Below are 24,531 nucleotides of genomic sequence, written 5' to 3'. Positions count from 1 at the left end.
TCACTCGAGCCCAGGAGTTTGAGGTTGCTGTGAGCTAGGCTGACGCCACGGCACTCACTCTAGCCTGGGCAACAAAGTGAGACTCTGTCTCAAAAAAAAAAAAAAAAAAAAAAAATTAGCCATTCCCATACCTCAGTGCAGTAAAAAAAAAAAAATTAGCCAGGCCTGGTGGCACACACACAGTTCTAGCTATTCAGAAGGCTGAGGCAGGAGGATCGCGTAAGCCCAGGAGTTTAAGGCTGTGGTGAACTATAAGCCCAGGAGTTCAAGGCTGTGGTGAACTATGATCACACCACTGCACTCTAGCCTGGACAATGGAGCAAGATCTTGTCTCAAAAAAGAAAAGAAAAAATAAAGAAGGAATGAACAAATTAGAGAATCACCTGTTACAACCTACAATGAAGTAACTGAGTCAAACAATAAATAAATGTTACCATTTATTTGATTTTACAATCAAAGAGAATGTTTGTTTGGAAAAGGTATTAGCTGTCACTACATAATCAACAAAGAGAGCAGTAACTCCATCATACTTGCCCCGATGTGATGCAATAGAATGCACCCATCCCTGCAAAAAAACTGAAACTAAATCTAATTGAGCCTACAAATAGATCTAACTCTCGGACTACCATAATAAAAATATGGATGTGAGGATAAAAAACATGACAACACAAGGAAACAATCAGCAAAATCCAGAATGTGAACAAATGATCCAGTTTCCTCAAAAAGTCAACAGCAAAGAAAAAAAAAAAAAAAGCAGGTGAAGAATCTTCTAGATCAGGGTTGACAAACTACAGCCTGTGAGCCACATGCAACCTGTTTTTGTAGGGCCCTCATACCAAAAAAGGTTTTACATTTTTAAAGTGTTCTTTGAAAAGAACATGTGACAGAGACCTAATATCGTCCACAAAGTCTTAAAAAAAAAAAAAAAAAAAAAATTCGGTTATTAAGGATGAAATGTCCGATTTCCTTAAGTACTGAGTTTGACAGGTGATATCTCTGACATTTCTCTTTGACACTTCTTGTTTTATTTTATTGTGAAGGTACACACTCAGTCTTTCAAATGCATGTTTTGGCTTGTGGTTATCTTTCAAATTTTTGTTTAGAGTAATTTTTGTGAAAGCTTGTATAAGTCAAAAATTTGTGTTATTTTCAAATATGAGTTCCATCGTGGAACCAATGCAGCACAGACAACTAACTCAAAGTGTCAATTAAGTTTCTGCAAAGGACGTAGCTAATGAATGCACAACTTGTCACCTGTTCTGGTGATTTTAATCTTGAAAATGAGCCACCTGGGCGACCTGAGACCAAGGAGGATAACGATGAGCTGAAAGCTGTAGTGGAAGCGAATCCATCTCAAACTACGCGTGAATTAGCAGCAAGGTTTGACATTACCATTCCAACAATATTGGACCATTTGAAACAAATCAGCACAGTAAAGAAGCTGGACAGATGGGTTCCTCATGAATTAAAAGGGCGTCAGCAGAGAAATCGTCTTGAAGCTTGACTTTTTTTGCTATCAAGACACAAACACGAACCATTTCTACACTGTATTGCTATGTGTGATGAAAAATAAATTCTTTTTGGCAATCACAAGCATTCGGCACAATGGTTGACTAAAGATAAAGCAATAAAACACAATCCAAAACTCAATAATCATCAAAAAAAACCTAATAGTGTCTGTTTGGTGGTCTAGGGCTGGTATTGTCCACTACGGCTTCATGAAACCTGGTCAGAAGATTACAGCAGATGTCTACTGCAACCGATTGAGTGAAATGTTGACGATGCTTGCAATTAAGCAGTCAAGATTGGTCAATAGAGACTGGCCAATCATCTTGCAAGACAATACTCAACCACATGTTGCACAAACAACGCTGCTCAAACTACAGAAGCTGAACTTGGAAACTCTCTGTCATCCACAGTATTCACCAGACCTTGCACCAGCTGACTGCCACGTCTTCCAGGCTTTGGACCACTTCTTGCAAGGGAAAATATTCAATTCTCAACAAGCTGTGGAAAACGCCTTTCACGATTTCATCGCCACTTGCTCTGCAGGCTTCTTTACTGCTGGCATAAACAAGCTCCCGTTAAGATGGCAAAATTGTGTCATTAGTTTAGGCGCATACTTTGATTAATTGTACTGCTTCTTGTTAGAGATATAATAAACTACACTTTTGATTCAAAATCGGACATTTCATATTTAATGACCTAATATTGACACTTTTCAAAAAAATCTGTCAACACTTGTTCTAAATTATAAAAAATTTACAAAAGCTTAAAAATGTAGCAACCAAACACAGTGAGTAGAACTTGTTTAGATTCTGATAGAACGTACTACAAATTTTTATACAATTAGGAAAATTTTATTATGAACTATTAGATGACATTAACCTATTATTGTTAATTTCATAAGATTATAGTTTAGTATAGAAGTGAATTTTTAAAAAAAGAAGAAGTTTAGACAAAAAATATGGCAAAATATTGCTGGTGGGTGCTTACAAGTTCTTTGCACTCTCTTATGTATCCTTGGACATTTTCAAAATCAAAAGTTAATAAAAAAGATAAACTTCTAGCAAGACAGATTAAGGATAGAAATATTATATAAAATACAGAATAAAAAAGAAGTAACCATAACTATAACTGAAATAAAGAATAAGACTATGAACAACTATATATTAATAAATTGGGAAACCTATGTAAATTTTTTTAAAAAGGCTAAAATGCTAGAAATTATAGTCAGTGAAGAATTAGAGAACGTGAATAGACCAATGATCATTAAAGGAATTAAAATAGTAATCAGAGTCCTGGCTGCCAATAAAAAGGCCCTTGGCCCAAATAGTTTCACCAAACTTCCATGAAACAGATAATGCCTATCTTATTATATAGACTCTTTTTTTAGGAAAGAAAAAATGGAAAAAAGCTGATAATGTAAAAGGACTGATATAATTTCAATTTCTAAATCAGATAAAGATAATTTAAAAAAATCATTAGATTGAACTTAAGAATATGGTTATGAATTACTAAATACAGCTTTAGTTATAAAACCTCCAGTATATGATAAAATAAAAATAAATCGGCCAGGCACTATGGCTCACACCTGTAATCTTGACACTCTGGGAGGCCAATGTGGGAGGATAACTTGACGTGAGAAGTTTGAGACCAGCCTGAGCTACAGCAAGACCCTGCCTCTACTAAAAATAGAAAAAATTAGCTGGGTGTGGTGGTGTCCACCTATAGCCTCAGGCACTCCAGAAGCTGAGGCAGGAGGATTGCTTGAGCCCAGTAGTTTGAGATTACAATGAGCAATGATGATGCCACTGTTCTCTAGCCAAGGTGACAAAGGGAGACTCTGTCTGGGAAAAAAAAAAGGTATTTTGCAAAAGTGCAAGGTTTTCACACCTGTAGGATGGCTTTAAAGATTTCCTTTTCTTTTATTACAGTGGCCCTTCCTTACGATAGATTCATTTATCTTGAAATGGCAGGCAACCATAGTGCAGACCTCAACCTACAGTACATATCAAGCAACTTAACGTTTTCTTGTTATGTCATGACTTTCTGCTTCTGGGAAGCACTTCTAGCATAGCTAGTGGCACTTCATATGGGTCCCATGGTGTTATACTCAGAGTTTATATGGGGAGGGTGGCACCTCCAACCCCTGCATTGTTCAAGGGTCAACTGTACATATAAATGTTTTTAAATTTCAGAAGAGATGTACCTAGTAACCCTACTCCCAGAAGGTACCACATTTTCTTGTATAACAACCAGAGATACTCTAAGCATGTATCTTTGTGTATATATTTATGCAAATATAAGCTTTTTAACAAAAGAAATCACACATATACACTAAAAAGCACACTATACTGTTCTATATCTTCCAAAATATTTTTTCTAGAAAAGGGGAACATAATTATTCTTTTATTCAAGACAGTTCTATGATGTTTAAAATCACTTTTCTTGATTACAGTCGTAATAAATGGGAAATACCAAAAAATGTGTGAAAAGTTTCGCTCATAAACCAAACCACTCAGATAACATGTACGCTATTTCCTTCCTTCTCTGCATAATGCAAATACAAGGTACAGATTAGATGGTATGCAGATCAGATAGTATTCCATGACTTCTTAACAACACAGAACACTAAATGCCATGATTTCATAAGTGGGTGACTTCAGAAATCTAGTTTAACCTGCTCCTAAGACTCTATTACCAAGTGGGCTTAAACTGGTCCAATTCCTAAAGCAGACAGGTAAGAATCCCTGGACAAAACTTAACAACCATATAAAGTCTACATTTCTTTTATACTGAACCTGCTAGTCTAGCTTGGAATACCTTCCAGATGACAGAAAGCAAGTACCTATTAGCTTCCACGCTGTTAAGGATTCCACTTCTCCGACAAGCCTACAATCCAAACACCTCACCATCACAATCAAAGCACAGTTGTCGGCATCAATTGCCCAATAACGTTTAAACCCAGAATCAACAGAAAAGCAAAGCCACTAGGGAAAAAGCCCAACTTCAACACAGGAAATAAAATGGTTATGCTAGAGCAAAATTCAGTTACCAAATTCCTTGTTTATTCTTCCCTGCTGCTATCCTTGGGGCTATCAACTACCTTAAGATAAAGAGTAAGAAGGGTTGCCTGTTCAAAACAACAGAGAAAACAGCTTGCAGATGCTGTTGCTGACAAGGGTCTTAGACTTCTTTCCTCCAAAAGCAAACCTGGAAATAATTTTAAAGTTCCCCTCTACTACCTACTACATCTCTACCATTTGTTGAAGTAGCAAAATGAACGAAATCTACAAGTTTCTTTCAGGGGCAGAAACTTCCGCTTCAAAATGCCAACTGAATTTACCAATTTCAACCTTTCAGAATATTCCAGCTTTTATTTTATTTTATTTATTTTTGAGAGAGAGAGACAGATAAGGAGGGAGAGAGGGAGGGAAGGGGGAAAGAGTAGGAAAGAAAGAGAACACGCACATAAGCTGGGAGCGAGGAGAATCAGACCTCGAACCAACGCTCCCCGTCAGCTGACGGGACCGCCCCTGTACGCTCTCAAATTGAGCCAGACACAGATTTCAGTCTTTTGAAAAATATCGATGATGAACCCGTTTTGAGAAACGGGTGAAAAGAAGGTAAGAATCGGGACAGGCAGCTTACAAGACTAAGCTTCGGGAACGGGGGCACTTAAACCCACCCCACCGCCCGGACTTCCGGGCCCCGACATTCGGCCGGGCTCCCCGAGGCCGCTCTCCCGGGAGCTCGCCCTCGGCAGCGGCCTCGCCGCCGAGCCCTCGCCCCGCAGCTGCGCAGTCCCGGCGGCCTCCACACAGCGAAGCAGCACGGGTATGGCGTCCGCGGCTTCGCAGAGAAGCAGCCGCCGCCCCCTGCCGTGTTACCTGTTGAGAAGCAGAGAGGCGGCGCTGAGGCAGAGCAGCAGGAAGCAGAACAGCGGGTACTGGCGGCAGATCTCGCGTCCTACGTCCAGCCGCAGCCGCTGCTTCAGCTTCTCCCCCATCGTCCGCACCCAGGGCACCATCTCCGTCTGCGCGGCTGAGGGTACGCTGCCGGCTGAGGCCGACGTCTACGCGACCCCCATCGACCTCCCGCGTCCTCGCCCCGCGGGCCCAACAGCTGACAGACACCGCCGTCCACCGGCGGACGGTCGCCGCGGGCCCCGCCTCGCGGCCGTCGCCGCGCGTGCGCAGCCTCCGCCCCCGCCGGCCTGAAGAAAGGCCGCAGGACGTGCCCGAGGCCGTCTCCCTGCGCTAGGGCCCCCCGCGTCTCGTCGCTCCGCCCTGTGGCAAGAGCCACACGGAGTCTGCCGTAGATGTTCTGACTCCATGGGCGGCCAGCCTTTTCCAGAAACCGAGGGAGAGCCTCAGCGCCCGGTAACAGCCTGTATTGCAGAGGAGAGGGAGAAGGTGGTGTCTGAGCACAGCAGAAACTACAGCCGTCGGGCGCTGCCAATTCGCGGAGACTGCCGGGAACTGGAGTCCTCCCGGTGCGAGCCCGCGGATGGATGGAGCGGGTGGACGCGCTCCTAGCCACCCCCCGCACCTCCTCTGCGCACTTTGGCTCCGGGGTGGGGTTGGGGGGTCAGGTGCGACCTCTGCGTGACGTCTAAGGGAGAGGAGGGCGGCACGGCACGCCTTGGAGTCCTCATTTTAAAAGGGGCAGGTTGGGGGCTGTAGAGGTGGCGAGTAAAACAGCCCTGGAATTATCGTATCACATAGAGTCCAATCCACCAGGTCGCCACTCCTGCAAGAAAATAACCTTTTGCGCCTTCACAAGCAAGATAGAGCTCACTTCACGCCGCCCTAACCAAAATGCAGGTGTTTGGACGAAGCAGGTTGGCAGGTTAAGTCCCTCTTACAAAAATCTCCTGGGGTTTCCCCTTTACTAATTCATCACATTTCTAAATTTTCTGTATTCTTTGCCACTCTGAGAGATGCAGGAAGACATAATAGCTAAAATTGTAGGCGGCGCGCTAAGCATTTTCATTTAACCTTCACACATTCACCCCATGATGTAGGTACAGTATTCTGGTTTCAACAATTTTACAGCTAGTTTACTGAGACAAAGAACTTACTCAGGATCACACATCTAACGAAGTCGGAATTTGAGCCTGTTCTAACTCCAGAGTCTGCACTGCTCTAATGATACCTGTCCTCTCACTTCCCTAGGAGCTTACGCTCCAAAGTGGGGAAACAGACAGTCATAAATTATTTGTAAATGGTGTATGCACAGTTTCATCAGTATTTTCTCATATTATCCTGAAATCATGGATCATCTTTAATGACGCATTATTTTCCTTTATGAGAATGTACCATCCTTTATTCTATTTTTAGAGACTGGTCTCACTCTTGTCACGCTGTGGTGTAGTGGCGCAATCATAGCTCACAGTCGCCTCAAACTCCTAGGTTCAAGCGATCCTCCTGGCTTAGCCTCTGGAGTAGCTGGGACTACAGGTGTGCACCATCTGTCCAGCTAATTTTTTACTTTTTTGTAGAGACAGGGGTCTTACTAAGTTACCCAGGTTGATGATCTCAAACCCCTGGCCTCAACCGATCCCCCTCCCTAAACCTCACAAAGTGCTGGGATTACAGATTTCAACCGCTGTGCGGCAGCTTCACTTATTCCATTATTGCTAATCACTTAAGTTCATTGATACTGTGATTATTGCCATCCTTGATCATAAATCTATGCACACTTCTAATTATTTCTTTAGGATCAACTTAAATGTAATTACTGGGTCAAAGAGTAAGAACATTAATATTCTTGATACATACTGCCACATTTCTTTGTTGAATGGTACCAATTCCACAGTGGTATGTAAAAGTGAACACATCACTGACGCCTACCATTAGGTATTATTGTCTAACATCACAAATATATACTGATGTTGTTCCATTTATGATTAAACTACTTAAAAGGCTACAGTTAGTATGACTGGAAAGCTTAGCACTTTTAAAAAATGTTTTGAGGTACTTATTAAAGCTATTAATTTCATTTTTGCAATTGTTAAGCATCTTTGAATTATCTATTACCCATCTTGTTTATATGAGCATGCTAGAGCTATACTGAAATATGGAAGGTATATATTGAATTTGATTCACATATATCAAGTGCCTACTGTGGACTTGAGTGCTTTATACTTTCCTAAGTTACTTTTATCAACTTGTCTGGTAAGTTACATTGCCTATCTTTTATTCTGTTTAAAACTAACATCCATAAATGCTTATTCTGAATTACTGTTCAACTTTTCACCAAGAGCCAGTATATTTTAAAGACAAAACGTTTTCAGTTCTGTTCAAACTAGACATCTTTACAACATCCAATCTAAAAACTTCTTTCCTATATGATTTTCTTAGCAGAGGCAATTAGAATAAACTAACTATAACATACACAATTTAAATTGCCACATTGCTCTTATGATTATAAAAAGGAAAAAATAAATTTCTGCCACAAGGAAATTCTTTAAAATCCACACCTACAACAAGAAATTAAATTCCTGTTACTACAGACCTCATCTAAGGAAATAAAATAACCTTTACTTCATCAAATGTTTTCTCTTTAACCTTATAGTCTTATTTCCACTTTTACAATCACATACAAAGCTTGAAAAATTTTTTCCAACCTTGTTATTAAATTTCGAACTTCCTAGAGAGGATGAGGGGTATCCACAAATCAATCCTGGTACTGCAACCAGCTCCACCTCCTACTATCAATGTCACTGAGCAAGGTTAACTTGATCTGACTCCTGCCTCAATTCTAAAAGAACAATATTCTTCTTAAAGTTTTGGGGGACGATTAATTTAGGTGGAAAGCACCAAGTGTCTTTGTACAATGCTTAATACAAAACTTTTTCCAAATTTTATTATGAATGTGAAAAAAACAGCTAAACCAATTAGCTTTTATTTGAATAACCACCTAAAATGAAAATAACATGGAATCAAAGCTATTAGATATCTTGCAAAAACTGAGATCCTGAGAGGTTTATTACCTACTCTAAAGTTCTAGACCTATACTGCCCAATAGCCACTAGCCATATGTGGTTTATTGAGCACTTGAAATATGGATCATTTAAATATACACGTGATGTGTAAAATACACATCAGATTTCAAAGATTTAGTATAAAAACTATCAATTTTAAGAACTAGATTACATATTAAATATTTTCAAAATAATGGGTTAAAAATACTTTATCCATTTTTAATTTAATGTGGCTTACATTACATTCCTACTAGACAGTGCCATCTAGACATTAGCTGTGGAGAGCCAGTACAATTAAATGTATGTTTTTGATAAATGCTACAATTATTACATGTGTGCTAGGGGTACATTAAGCTATAAAAGGTAAAAAAAAATGATAATACATTCATCTAAAGGGCTTATAGACATCAAACTGCAATCCAATATGTCCATTATTTTAATGAATATTTATTGAATAGCAAATACGCGTAAGGCACTGTGATAGATGTGGTGGCAGATACAATGAACTTAGACGTGTTTTTCCCAGTGTCCAAAGGTTTACAATCTAGTTTAGTCACACACAGAAAAAAGGTGTAATATAAATGCTGTAATGGATTTTTTAAAAAACTGATAATGAGGAAAGGGAGATTTTCAACAGGTGAGAATCTGGAAAGGCCTGTGGGAAAATAATTTGAGCAAACAGGACTTAACTTCTGCTTTCACTAAATTTTCAGAAGTCATGCAGCACCAGAGTGAAGTATCTAAAATGCTTCCACTTAATCTGATTCTCCACACCCTAACAGCAAACTGCTTTTTATGTTGGTACAGGAATTTTGCAAGGTAATGTTGAATACTTGAATCCCAGTAATCAGGCCTACTCTGATGACGCTGAATGTAAACCCCATTTTAACATGTTGAGGGTCATTATCTGTATGGCCAGGTGTATTAGGAAAAGGACAATAGATACACTACTCCTGGGAACCATTTCAGTCCCTCCCTCCTCCCTCTCACATATACCTTCTATAATTTGGAGGATGCTGTGCTATCACAGGATATGCATTTTTAGAGTCCTTGTCCCCACCCCCATCTCAAATGATCATGGTTTATATTCACCTTTTGTGGGATTCCTAATGTTATTTTTGCAGCTTAATTTTACATTTCATAATAGCTTCTTTTCCCATGACCTATCCCTATGTATCAGCCACTGGGTATAATACCTGTTAAAGAGGTCATTGAATTGCCTCTTCAAGAAACATTCCTTTCTTTGGTTTTCAAAATAGGAACTCACTACAATGGAGAAAATGTAATTCAAGAAAGAGGAACATTAAGAGATTTTTATGAGTGGGGGTCTGACATACTTAAAATGGGTTATTATTTTCACATTTAACCCTTTTATTTTTGTGGCCATGAGGTAAAACTTCCATTGGGAAGATACTGAATAAATATGACTTTATAGAACCAGCGGCTCAACTACAGATACTCACTGGGTAAAAGCTAAAATTCTAAGTAGTCTCATTATCTTAGCACCAAAAAAGTTAGGCCATTTCATATTAGCTTATTTCCAATTTATGATGGAATAGCCATCCCTCTTAAACCTCACTTTCATGGGAAGTAGGTAGTTGGCCATAACTTCAGAAAATGTAATTAGGTTAGTAACTGCTTGGAAACTGAAAATATACTTGTTGCTAAATATTAAAGATTGAATCCTAGCTCTTGGGAGGCCGAGGCGGGCGGATTGCTCAAGGTCAGGAGTTCAAAACCAGCCTGAGCAAGAGCGAGACCCCATCTCTACTATAAATAGAAAGAAATTAATTGGCCAACTGATATATATATAAAAAATTAGCTGGGCATGGTGGCGCATGCCTGTAGTCCCAGCTACTCGGGAGGCTGAGGCAGAAGGATCACTCAAGCCCAGGAGTTTGAGGTTGCTGTCAGCTAGGCTGACGCCACGGCACTCACTCTAGCCTGGACAACAAAGTGAGACTCTGTCTCAAAAAAAAAAAAATAAAAAAATAAAAAAATAAAGATTAAAAAAGGCACTTGTTACACTAACACACTATTATCTTGTATAAGATGGCCAATGCTTTTGTCTACATTTTAAGTTACTCTTTAAGGAAGTAAAACACTCCATCTTAACTAGAGACAATGGCTTCCTTTTATACAAATGTTAACTCTATCACTACAGATGTTTAAATATAGCTTTCAACTGACTTCAGTAACTTTAGAAAATACTTTGGAAAGGCTTTGCAATCCTTCCTCTTACCACTCACTAGCTATTTCTAAAACATAAAAATTAAAGCACTTAACATATGAGCTACCATGCTTAGTTAAGAATTGTGAAAAATTTCAACAGAATGGCAAATACCAAAAGAAAAAAAAAAAAAAAAAGAATTGTGAAAATTACTAATATTGTTACTTCAATCCTAATTCTACCAGTAAGGTTGCTACTAATTAACATCAGTTTTTACCTTCGATAAAAAGAAACTTTTCCTATTTTGGTAAACTGATTCTGGAAAATAAACTTAATGCAGTATATTTAATTAGAAATTTTGAATAATTTTGGAAATTTTCATTGAAAAATGTCCCCTATTTGAAGACAGCTACCACTTAAATTTAGGTTTCTTAAACTCACATGAAAAGGAGATTCTAAAACAGTCTGAATTTTGAGCACAGAAAGTCATATAGCCTATACTCTTTAATTTTGTTAAACAGTTCAAGATACATCCTTAAGTATTCAAGATAATTAAAAATACTATCCCCAGATGTTTAATTCTACCCTATTTTTCAGTTAAAAACAAAAATCCTTATAACTAAAATGATTAGCTCACTTTCAGTTATTTCTTGAGGCTAAAAAGAAAGCTTCCCTAAGAATGCTCACAGAAACTGATAGCAGAATTGGAGCAATTTTTCGTGGAGCTTCAGAGTTAAGAGACCTATGACAAATATCCATGTCAATCCATTTCAAATGCTAGGTTTTCAAATGTTCATAACACATATTATTCTTAAATTGATTTAAGCCTATTTCTATTCAGCCTCTGACAAGTTTCATAGCTTTACTTTTCTCCACTAGGTAAAACAACATATGAAACTATTACCTATAATGGTGGAGGATGAGAAGGTTGTAATTGCCACATACACTGCCAGAAAATGAATTGGAAAGGTAGCAGTTTAGATGATTCTGAATATTCATCTTGCTATTGCAAAACATAGAAATATTGACATTCAAATGTTGCCAGATGTTTTAAAACTATGGTTTTGCTCCTTAAGTTACCTTTAAGTAGAGGTTGATAAATCTTGGCTTTTGACTCATATAGCTAAATTACAAATCTATAGCACAAATAATAAAAGAAAAATCAACTAATAATACCCTTACTGATCCCCAGAAGGCAAAGCCAGGACTTTCATCTTGCTGTTCTCCAAATTGTACATGTTCCTCAGGGATATGATGTTGATAGTTTTAATGGTCTACAGCATGGAGATTTTACCTATTTTGGTTGAAGAGGATTTTTGCTTGAGGGGTTAATGTGGTGTAGGGTGTAACTCCAAGATATCAGAAATGTTGAGGTGAGCCAAAGGCAAGTGGTTTGTTAAAGACAATATTAATGGAAAATAAGGCTAGAAGGATGAGCTGCAGCCAAGGTATAAAACTTCAAATTACATATATGTGGCTTGCATTTTATTTCTATTTACCAGTGCTGTTGTAGACTCTAGAGCCAGATGTGGACAGCCAGTAAAATTAAATGTGCCACTTAAAATTTTGGTCTTTGGAAACCACTTAACATATTTGGAAATGAGCTCAGCCAGATCTGAACTTCCTAAAGAATGGGTAGGACGTGGACAGAGAACTTTTTAGGCCTATTCAGTAACAGTGAAATGATCAAGACTGACTGGATGGGGTAAGAAAAACTAATGGGACAACTGCTGACAGAGAAAAGCACTCTGATGTGTACAGCAGACAGCTGAAAATGCAGAACTGCACATAACAAAGAAATCAAGCAAGCCAGACATTAAAACAGGAGTCCACACAGATATGATATGAGGCTGTAATGCAGATGATGAGTTCAAGGAGACAAATATAGAGGAAAAAGGGAAATAAGGATAGATAAGAATGGAGTGGTCAGAGATGAGAGAACCAGCAAACTGCCAAGGAGACTTTTCAAGAAGACTTGAGTTAATGTAATAAAATGCCAGAGGTTAAAACTTTGAAATATATCTAATTTTCCTATCAGGACACTGGTATCCTGTGAACATCTCCTAGAAATAAAGGGGATAGGAAAACCCACTTAAAAGGGGCATCACTCCAAAACTACCAAACTCATTAGAAAAAGTGCAATAAAATGCTTTACTCTTATAATTATGTGGGGTTTCAACACATAAACCAATTGTGTTGCAGGGCAGGGTGCATCAAAGACAAATCACTGGTACTTAGGAAAACACTCATGCTGGTCCTATATTTTTTAGAGAATTATTAATAATAAATAAAATTTAAGTTGCCTTGGCTGGGCATCGTGGCTCACACCTGCAATCCTACCAGTCTGGGAGGCCTAGGCAGGAGGATCATTTCAGGGCAGGAGTTTGAGATCAGCCTGAGCAAGAGACCCCATCTCTACAAAAAACAGAAAAAAAAAAAAAAATAGCTGGGCAACTAAAAATAGAAACAAAAAATTAGCCAGGCATGGTGGTAAGGACCTGGCTACTCAGGAGGCTGAGAGAGACAGGAGGATGGTTTAAGCCCAGGAGTTTGAGGTTGCTGTGAGCTAGACTGATGCCACGGCACTCTAGCCCTGGCAACAGAGCAAGACTATCTCAGAAAAGGAAAAAAAAAAAGTGCTGCTTTAGCAGTTAGACTGCCTTGTATGTCCTGATCAAGTTAATATTGTAACACTACACTGAGAATTTTTCAAAGGTAAGACTTGGAATAAATGAACACTTATTCCTAAAATTTTAAAATGTAGTTACTACCACAAAAGTAGATCCATGTATTAGCTAACATGTATGTGACTGACTCTTAAATAGTGTACTAACACAGTAATTTAGGGAATTTGGGAATAACTTGAAAATAATGCTTGTGGACTATCTCCCCTCCCCAAAGAGGGGGCTTGATTATTTTCTTCCACAAATTATAGTCTCCAGTATTAGCTTCCTTATCTGTAAGAGAAATACCATACTGTCTTTCCCTCAAAGAATAACTATCACAAAAAATATAATGTGCTAGAAAATGTTCATACACGTAAGGTATTACAAGGTGAATAAGCTAACTTAATGTAACATTTCTTGGTTTTTTTGTTAAATTAAGCCTTCACAAAAAAGCATGAATGAAATGGGAAAAAAAATCCTCTAGGTAGAATTTTACTAAAAATATAGGCTATATGTCATAGATGTTGAGAGTTGGAAAAATACCAGAGTATCAGTACAAATAAGGAAACTCAGGGTCAGAGAAGTTAAATGTTTGTACATAGTTGCTTCCATTAAATGCCTCAATGATTAAAAAAAGATATTTACTGTTTTTCATCTAGAACTATTTTTTAAAAAAGGGAATCTTCTAAGTCACTGAAATCACGAAAATATTAATGCACATACAGTATTTTACTTCAGCAACCTATGCCTTTGTAAGTGTATGTGAAAAAGGAATATACGGGTCATATCAGGCATATTAGAATTCAAAAACCCTATGACTAAAAAACGACATCAGCATAAGAAATTCAGAGTGCCCTATGTCCATCAATTTTAACTGAAGGATCTAGGTAGCTAGAGCTACTACTTGACTAAGATGATTTAGTTTCTTGGCTGTGTGTGTGTGTGTGTGTGTGTGTGTGTATGGCTATGTGTGTGGATATATGTGTGTATGTATATATGTATCTGGGTACATATATATATATACACAGTGTGTGGCTGGTCAGATACTATTACCATTACAAAATTAGGCAAGATATTTGGTACCAAAAACTACGAAAGTCCCCAGGTCCAGTTAATGTCAAAAAAAAAAAAAAAAAAAACTACGAAAGTCAGTTTCTCCCTTGATAGCCAATTAATATTTAGTACCTTAAAACCTAATTAAGAACTGTTTTAATATCTGGAAGAGATCCACAAGAAGAGCCCAAATGGCCCCAAGATGTTAGATTTGCCTTTATGTAGAAAAATTTAAGGGACTCCCCTAATCAGCAAAGCAAGCTTATGACAAAAGTATAAAAGAATATATTCCACAGTAGGTTAATAAAAACTCTCATCAAATCCAAGAACACCAAATCTGGAAGGTATGTTTCAGAGTTCCCTGCCACACAATAATGAATAATGAAGTTTCATTACCTGGTTTAAACAAACAAACAAAAAAAGAGCAAGACATGAAGATAAGCTGTTAAAGGGGAAAAACCAAAAAATTCTCAATGGTTTATTCTTTTTAAATGTTCAGAAATCATAGGCTAAACATTTCAAACCTGTCGTACTATTAATATATTCCCAAAGAGGCCTTTCAGAATAATCTGGTTTTCCCAATGAAGAATGTCACTAAATTTGCATACTTAGTCACAAAACGTCCTCTTTGTACTTGTTAGCAAGCTGGGTACTGTTCTCTTCCAAGTAAGACTTATTCAAACTTTTCCTATTTTTAAATGAGCAGTGACATGAAAGTGACACTACAGATTAAGATAATTTTTCCTAATAAACCCAGGATAATGTGCACCATATTATTGTATTTTATTACCAGTTCTATTTAAAAACTAGCACCTTTTTACTAAATTGCACAATTTAGGTACAAAAGATACATATTCCTTTATATAAAAAAAATGAGTCTATCTATATGGGAGACATGAAAAAAAAATTATGCTCACATTAATTTTGCACTCACTGGCTACAAAGAACAAGAACCATTTTCCATGACAGGCATAAATGGACAGGAAAAGGCAAGACCTATTGTTTCACAGACAGGAGTCAACAGGGAAGAAATCTATGAGACTGATGATTGTACATTGGCTTTTAGGGTCTACCACTCCCCTCCCAATGGGAGAACTGCAATTGGGCAATCTTCTTTCTGGCACTAAAGAGGGCACCCTTTCCTCCCTGCTCCCAAGAAAGCTAAAAGTAAAGCCTGTTAGCCTTCATATCACACACACAAACAGTAGACTAGTCCAGTAACACCAGAGTACTCTTCTCAATAAACTTCTTTCACAAATATGAATAAAGATCATCAAACACTTGAGAAAAATATCAGAAGCACAAAAAGAAAATAACTAGTGTGAAGATTTCAAGGCATCCTATAAGAAACTGATAACTTTTTAACTCTAGCAATAGAGTGAACAAGACAGTGGACATATTAAGAATTGTGCTGTTGAGATTCAAAGTCAATATATGCACTGAAAGGGGGAAAAAGTTAACAGTTACTATAAAGTATCAAAAGCTACATCCTGAAGTCTTTGCTAATGAAAAAAATAAAAAATAAAAAAAAATAAAAAAAAATAAAAAAATAAAAAAAAAAGCTACAGTGATAAATAAGGATAAGTACATTATGCATTATAAATGTGTTGGTTATCTTCAGTTGGGAGGTATGCAGAATAAGATAATCAGTTAAAAGTATAAACCTGACAACAGAAAAATTAAGACAGCTATGCTAACAGGAATTGGGAAATGAAGGAAAAGAAAACTAAGTGTGCTATTCCTTATGGTGAGTAAAAGGGATACTAAAATTCATATAAGTAGAGGTCTTAAACGTATTTCAAATAATAAAGGTAACTAATTAAATTTAAAATAGTTGAGCAAAGCACAACCTGATTAGTGTAAGATAAATTTCTCATTATGGATCAAGAATTGCAGCTTAAATTTAGCAGTTAGGGAGAAGGGGAGAGATAAACCTAACAGGTACAATGAACACTATTCGGGTGATGGGCACAATAATAGGCCTGACTTAAGTATTATAAAAGTGATCCATGTACCAAAAACATTTGTACCCCCCTTAATAACTTGAAATTTTAAAAAATAAGCCCCCATCCCCCAAAATTCAGCAATTAAAAGAGGTGCAAGAGATAATCATCATGAGAACTAAAGAGAAGAGTTATCTCTGGGAGTGGACTGTGATGTGAGCAGAAGACTTTCATATCCTATGCTATTTGTTTTCCACATACAGATCTTTTTACATTTTTAAAAAATACTATCAACCAAAGGTTGTTCGCCCACTAATAGGGAACGTGAGCTGGGATTAGACCATCATGAGATAGGTATAAAAAAAAAGTACTATCAAGTTAAAATACTAACTAAAGATATATGTTAAGTACCACTACTGAACTTAGAGATATATACAGCAAAAAAAAAAAAAAAAGCCTGAATTCAGAGCCTCCCTTTTCAGGTGACTCAATGTCAAGTCAACCACTTGCCAATTGGTAGGTAAACATAAGGCTACTCGTATGGATGTAACCATTTCTTTAAGATATATTATGCAATATGGATTACTCTTGGAAATGGCTGTTTTGAAGACCTAATTTTTAGTTACCTAAACTTCATGCTGCTTCTCAGGTGTAATTACTTACCCTCTCATCTTCAAATTGTTATGCAAAAGAACCTTATAAAAACTTTATGGATTTAAACCCAACCAGACTCTCTTCATCAGCAAAACAAGAATTTAACCTTAAAGTACCCCTTCCTCACAAATAGAAATATAGGCCCGGTGCAGGGGGTTGGGGGAAGAACAGGTTTGAGCAGCACAGACTTAAACTGAACATCAGCATAAAGGACAACTGATCGGCTGGATTTCCTGAAGTCCATTGCTAAGATGACTTTGAATACCCTTTTCCTCTAATTTCAGAAAAATTGTAAATTTTCACTTCCACACTGGCTTGTTTTTAAAATTAATATAAAAGACACAAAGTAGTCTATAAATCATAAGATCAACTGTTTCCTCAACTTCAAGACAATTTTGTTTTTACAAGGTCAGACTATTTAAATGTGGATCTTCATGATCTTAATTTACTTATAATGTTAGCATTTTGTGCTCATTTTTAAAAGCTTTCCATGTTGTAAATCAAGTGGTTCAAAATATTTGATTCTCAATTTCTTATGTCACAATTAAGTCTAATTTGGCAAATAAACTAAATTTTCAACAAAACGAACATTTTGAAGAGTATTTTTCAAATGAGTGGTTAGCACCATTTAGATTTCCCTGCCCTCCAGGGGCTTCCATTCTAAAAGGCAGCAATAGAAATCATAGAAGAAATTGACCATAAAATGCAGTAGTAACTTAAGACTGATCAAAAGACACTAAACAGGGATAAAGGGGGGGGGGGGGACCTGAGTAACTACAATAGCTGCTTGCTGTGCCACTGTGTTGACGCTCACCTAGTTCTCTTAAGTGCTAAATGGATCTTCAGGAAATCAAGAGATCAACTATGATGTGTTATATGATGTAATTTTATTTTTTTTTTTTTTTTTTTTTTTTTTTTTTTTTGAGACAGAGTCTCACTTTGTTGTCCAGGCTAGAGTGAGTGCCGTGGTGTCAGCCTAGCTCACAGCAACCTCAAACTCCTGGGCTCAAGCGATCCTTCTGCCTCAGCCTCCCGAGTAGCTGGGACTACAGGCATGTGCCACCATGCCCGGCTAATTTTTTTTTTTTTTATATATATATCAGTTGGCCAATTAATTTCTTTCTATTTATAGTAGAGACGGGGTCTCGCTCTTGCTCAGGCTGGTTTTGAACTCCTGACCTTGAGCAATCCGCCCGCCTCGGCCTCCCAGAGAGCTAGGATTACAGGCGTGAGCCACCGCGCCCGGCCATGATGTAATTTTAAATAAAAGCTTTTTCATCTTTCATTTTAATTCTATGTATAAATGAACATGAAGCTAGGCAGCATGCCTAGAGGGAACTGCACCAGTCCCTAATAATGTTGAAGGATTCCTAAGAAATCATTATCTGCAAATTTATGTCATTTTTACTATTTCAAGGAAAAAAGCAAAGGAGGTATGAACTAAATTTGCCAAAACAACTGTATTACATATCCATGTGGCTATAGAGTAGAAAATTGTACTCTGCCAATTTTCATAGATGACTTTTGACATATTGCTCATTTCTGGTTTCCCTCCAAGTATATTCCAAATATTAAATGTTACTGAGAAACAAAATTTGTACATGTTTTTCTAATTTTTCATGACATGTTAAACAAGTTAAAGGAATTTTAGAAGCCTAATTCTTGAGTATTCCAATAAAGCAACCAATATAAACACTGATACATTAAAGATATCCTCTTAAAAATTGTCATAAGGGTTTTAGTCATGATATGGATGCACCTAGCTTTAGCAATTTTGTTCAAATGATGCAGTACTTGTTACATAAACTACATGACTATTCAAATTTTACCTCATTTAAAGTTGACACCATTAAATGAGCCATAACACAATGTGTGGTGGAATACTTCTGTATGTCATGGTGTTCTTATAAGACCTAATTTTACCATATGAAATCTACAAAACTCTTTTCTACAGATATTATATTACTACCAAGAAGTATTGGTCTTAGTTACTGTGGTAAAAAGCCTTCCATGTTATAAAATTAATCTGTCCACCCCAAATCCTTTGCCCCTTTGCCCTGAAAAAGCAAAAAACTGGCTGTAGAGTTCATAAATGATGTAAGAAGCCAACTCCCTTAGGTATGCTCAAATTCCCTCCAAAGCTGAAATCTTGTGTCACAAGATTCTCCTTTTGAGAATACAACTGAAAGCCTAAAAAAGGCAAGAAATGACAATTCATAGCATTACAAAGTAAGTCTTTATAACTCCCTTCAGATCAGAACTTGTTATAAACCACTTTACAGACAAAAAAAATCAGATAGTCATCTAAGTTTATACTAAATTACTCTAAACCCTATTTTGATCCTACCAAGTTTGCTTGTTAGTTAGAAGCACATTTTAGGAAGCTGTAACACTAGGCGACACTTATTTCCAAAATGGTTTATTAGGACTTCTTCCACATCCAAACTTCCATAACTGTTCTAAATTTTGGTAATCCCAAATAGAAACTAAACTGCACTAAGTGCCCTAAAAGAAGTCTTGTTCTCAGAGTGGTGGATATTACTCTTCTCCCACCCCAAAAAGTCCTAGGGCTACGAGCCAAAGCCCCAAATGTGTAAGTCTCCCATTCTTTGCAAATTACAACTTCATCAAATCCAATGGTGTGTGCATGACCAGAGAATATTTCCATCAACAATTAAAATTGAGTGAAGACCAGACCAATACATTTATTCTATACATCTTCCAGTCATGTGACTGCAACTAGCAATATCAAATTGGGGAATTTTTACCATTGGCTAGTTACTTTGAATGTATGGATAATCAAAAGGCGATAGATCTCTAAAGATTCCAAGTGTCTACTTAAAAGCTGTTAAGTGAAAAATGATGAAATGGAGGACACCCACAATAATTCTTGGACTCTTGGAGATCCTAAGACATGCTACAAAAATAGGTCTTTATTCTTAGGAAAATATAGTCAGAGCTAGCTTCCTTATGCTATACATAAAATCTTAACATCAGAGGCAGTACAGATAGTACAGATAGTTTTTGAACTGATCTCCAAACAAGCACAAACCCACTAAGTTGAAAAGAACAGGTAATTTGAGGTTTTTGGCAAAAGACAGTACTTCACACATCTAATCCAAATCAAAGAGCCTGCAGACAGTTTTCAGTGAGATGAAAGGAATGAAATAAATATAAATTCTATGGATAAATAAATGTAAAAGACAATTTAAATAAGCTAACAGAACTAATTTTTTTTAAATAAAAATACTAGTCAGGTACAAGCTTTTGTTTCTCAGTGCCAGACTCCTAAATGTTTACCAGACTACTGTTAATATCATTAAAAACCTAATCTTTGACCCAGAGTGTTAGTAATAATACTGATTTGCATATGCAAAAGATTGATTTTCCAACTGAATGCTTCTGGTCCTGAAAAATATTTTAGGTGTATTACTGAAGGCAGACTGTGGTGCAAATTTATGTCTTAAATACTTTTAAAAAGTGACAGACCCCAAAAGTCCATCTACTAATTTTACCCATTTAAAAAAATGTCTATGAGCATTGGTTCATAATTAGCATCTTAAGTAGTGGCATGCCCTATTGAGTGGTATGATTACTGAGTAATACTACACCTTAAAACACCATCCCCACATTTCTGTTTCTTTTATGTATTGTTACTTAAGCCTTAAGCTCTTTATTCATTTATATTATACCCACCACTGAATTCCTGTGATCAGATAAAAATTTTATGCTATTCATAATTAGGGAGAAAACTAATTAGGTGATGGTGGGTATTCTTGAAATTTTAGAAACCTGAGCAATCATTTACTAGGATTAGTGCCCCTCTCCTAAATGCATAAAGCCGTTTTTAATTTCTCCCCTTGAAATAGACTACATATCATATTGTCCTAACATGGTGAACTTTTGCTATATTTCTGATCTACAGTGACTTTTGATTTAGCAGTCAAAAAACCTGTACTGAATGTGTCAATTTTGCCCAACTAGTTTTGATGTTCATTCTATTATTTAAAGTCGTTTCAAATATCTCATATACAAGTGAATACCTCAGATCACCCCATCAACCCATTTCTATGTTGTTCCTATTTTATGAGAAAAATGTTTAAAGTCAGATTTGTAGTAATTAGTAGAAAAGTTTCTCATGATGCTACAACTGCAATCATGAGTGTTCAACAGATTTTTTTGTGCTCAATTTTCCCTTCATTTTTAACATATGATTTAGTTGCAATGGCTGAAAATCTACCACAAAAACCATGCTCGGGAGAATATTCCTATAACACAATTTTCTCACAAAGCAACTAACTTTCTGAAACTGATAAATTAAATTTATGATCACTTTTGATTGCCAAGTAGTCTGCAGAAACAAAATCTTGCGTCTGTTTTGGTTAGGTACCTTAAGTTTTCTTTTAACAATCAGAATATTTTAAAGATACATTTTTTACCCCAAGGAAGGGACATGAGACTCTTGGATTTAAGACCCTTTCCTTGACAATATATACAAAATTTCTTAAACTTGTCATAATCTGTCCATTCTTTGAAGCTGTCAAAGCCAAGAACCCATAAACAAATCACAAATAGCAGTAACCTACATTAGTTAACATTCCCCCTTTAACATGTTGACATTTTTACTAAAGGATTAGTTATTTTTGCATTTCCATTTCTCATATCCCATGACATTCCATATAAATTGCATTATTGCTTTATAGGCCACACAACATTCAAAAGTATGTTTATATGCATTGCCTGTTTTCCTTGATCTGGTAAGTTTGATACTGATTTTACTACAGAAATTTAAGTTTGAAAATACCACAGTATTTCTTCTCAGAACTTAATTGTTCACATCACTAATCACTACATGCATATTTAGCTCTGATTATATTGCTCAAAAACTGCACCCATTATCAGAACAGTGCAAATGATATTTAATTTTAAAAGTAATCATAATGGCTTGAATTCAAAGTTATTCAAATGAACACTGTCAAGTAATTTCACTTGAGTGTGTATATATTTCATCACCACTGTTTACATTACCCTTCTTTAAGTATAACCATCAATTCTTCACAATTTCTTTTCTTCAGTTTCCCTCCCAAGTCCCCAAACTATGAATGCCAAATAGTCTTGGAAACCCACAGCTCCATATTTTAATGTTTTCTTAAGAACACATTTGTGAACGCACAAAAGTGTTCATCTTCAACTTTGACAATGCAGTTCTTACTATAAATCAAACAAGCCTGTCCTAAAATCCCAACAAATAATTCTGAGAACTAAAACACCTTGACAGTGTCCCTTAAAAATGGTATGACAGTAAAGTGCCAATAGGCATGGCAATGACCTCTTAGATGGGATCATTTAACTCCTTGGACCTGGAAAATACCAGCACCAAGGATTACACTGAGATTCAATTTTACTGAAGGCTACATTTAGTTTACCCACTTTCCACAACCTATTATATTCATTATGTTAGGATGAAATGTAAATGTTTTGCGTAGCCCTCAAACTTACACTAAGATTTGAGAGATGTACTTTAAAAAAGCACGGGGTAATATATAAAATCAGTGGCAGAAAGTTTCAGTAAGCACCAGGAACTAATTTTTGTCACCCCATACTCATTTTGTAAGTAAGTTTCAACAACCGGCAAGGCACATTTACATATATTCCAATGAATACTTATTGACAAATTTTAAATTACACTCTATGTCCCAGCTATCCCAGTAACTGACATACAACATACTAAAATGATTTATTAAGATAACAAAAAAACCAATTAATGTAAAACATACAGGCTATTGGCAACCACTATTCTAAAATTATGTAAGTACAAATAAACATACTGAAATGTGTGCAATTCTAAGTTTTAAACCAGAAGATTTCTATACTAACACACATTTATATTAATGACACATAAAAAAAATAAAAACTTTATTACAAAAATAAGTTACACTCGCCTCCAGCTTACAGTATAAAACAATTTTATTTGCAGGAATGCAAAATGATTGTTTGCCATGAGCATTTTGAACATATGACATGTCTGATTTTCTTGTTAAATTTGCATTTACTGGGGAACTGGTGTGTATAAAACCTTAATTAAGTATAAGCTCTGATCTTCATCGTGGTGCCTATTGGGTATGTGATATAACTGCAGTATCCCTTTGGGGAAGGGGAGAAGGGATTTCTTTACACCAAGTCCTAATGAAACTATAATTTCACTTTTGACTTTAAGCTATCAACTTAGGACTTGGCGAAAAATTTTGAGGGTGATTCAATAGAGGATGCTTCACCACTGAACACTCACTGTCATCAAGGTGCTTTAGAAAATTAAAAACATAGCACAAATGATTGTACTCTACTCTACAAGTTATCATGACCTGCATAAGAAATGGAAAGCTGATTCACATGTTTACAGTGATCAGCAGTAAGAAATGCACTAATGAAACATACCTTTTACCTAAAAAGCTAAACTACAGCCATATACTAATTTCTATGATTTATGAAAAAACTTCAAAATATCCAAATGTCAGGCTTCGCTGTACAATTGTCAGTTTTAGTCTGACTTTTTATAAAGGGACACTGCAGTATTTAGTACAAGTTCGGATGCACTTTTTTTGAACATCTGATGTCTTACAAAAGTAACATCTTGCTAAACTATTATACATCCAAATAACTACAATATCTGAAGAAGCAAGGCTGCTTTTTCAGCCACAAAATACGACAAAAGCAAGGCCTGTTATGATGGTCATGAGGAAGTCTTACAAGCCTCTGAAACTAAAGGCAACTAAGAATGTTACATTTGGTATATTAAAATCTTACCCTCATATCATATTTAACAAGCCTTGCTTTTATCTACAAAGATTTTCTATGTACAGTACAGACAGGGTATAGTTCAATCCTCTGCTACTGAGGTAGTTAACCAACCCTTTTAAAAAGGTTCTGAAAAGAACCACTATCTGGAATGCCTGACTAACCAGCTCTGATGATTACACCTGAAACTGCATATCTGAACACAATTCAAAAGTGATTACTATAAAAAGATATAGACAATCATGATTAACCTTGGTGAGCAGAAATAAAATTTAAGGATACCAACAGTGGCATTGATCTAATACCACTGCAATAAAATTTAAATGCACAAATTCAAGAGAATATTTCAAAATACCACTGCTGGAATCCTTAATTTAAAAAAACAGGGGAAAAATCTACTTAGAGCAGATTTTTTAGAGAAGAACTTTATTCTTTATTAAGATACCATGCTAGAAGTTATGAAGGATTTCTGTTGGAACACATTTGGAAAATAGAGTAGCTTTAGTTTAATAACTTGCACTGCAGAGAAAATTGTTAAAGAAATTCATATCAAAGTCCAAGTATTAGTTCAATGTCCCGTATTTGATTCCATGATCTTCATAGGAAGGTCTTCTGCAAGAGAATATGCTCCTATACAGCCGAGATATTTAAGGTTGCTTGATTTCCTTACCATTACTCCACTGCAAGCTTCTGGTGTAATCCCACATAGCAAGTCAGTCTTCATTGTAACAGGTCAGGACCGGCCTCGACCCCTTTTCC

At 36.5% G+C, this 24,531-nt stretch overlaps 2 protein-coding genes across 9 annotated transcripts in view; both read right to left on the bottom strand.

Moving 5' to 3' along the window:
• The window catches only part of SNX14 (sorting nexin 14), a 72,311-nt gene extending 66,628 nt beyond the window's left edge, over positions 1–5,683 (bottom strand). For 4 of the 6 annotated variants that reach the window (XM_012748403.3, XM_012748404.3, XM_020287026.2 and 1 more), the window contains exon 1: positions 5,394–5,683. In XM_012748403.3, the coding sequence (XP_012603857.1) occupies positions 5,394–5,533 (140 nt within the window). In that variant the 5' untranslated portion in view covers positions 5,534–5,683. Of the gene's footprint in view, positions 1–1,254; positions 1,893–1,931; positions 2,049–5,393 lie in introns of those variants that run through there. The other 2 variants (XM_012748406.2, XM_076003129.1) reach the window with 2 other exon arrangements.
• A 6,291-nt stretch (positions 5,684–11,974) lies between these two features.
• The window catches only part of SYNCRIP (synaptotagmin binding cytoplasmic RNA interacting protein), a 37,916-nt gene continuing 25,359 nt past the window's right edge, over positions 11,975–24,531 (bottom strand). For all 3 annotated transcript variants that reach the window (XM_076003133.1, XM_012748400.3, XM_012748401.3), the window contains exon 12: positions 11,975–24,531. This exon ends at the window's right edge or, in 2 of these variants, runs on beyond it. In XM_076003133.1, coding sequence (XP_075859248.1) covers positions 24,493–24,531 — 39 coding nt within the window. In that variant the 3' untranslated portion in view covers positions 11,975–24,492.

Source organism: Microcebus murinus, chromosome 5 (genome assembly GCF_040939455.1).
Source record: "Microcebus murinus isolate Inina chromosome 5, M.murinus_Inina_mat1.0, whole genome shotgun sequence".
NCBI classification, from domain to species: domain Eukaryota; kingdom Metazoa; phylum Chordata; class Mammalia; order Primates; family Cheirogaleidae; genus Microcebus; species Microcebus murinus.
The sequence above is the reverse complement of the archived record's forward strand: the minus strand, read 5'-3'. Positions and strand labels throughout refer to the sequence as shown.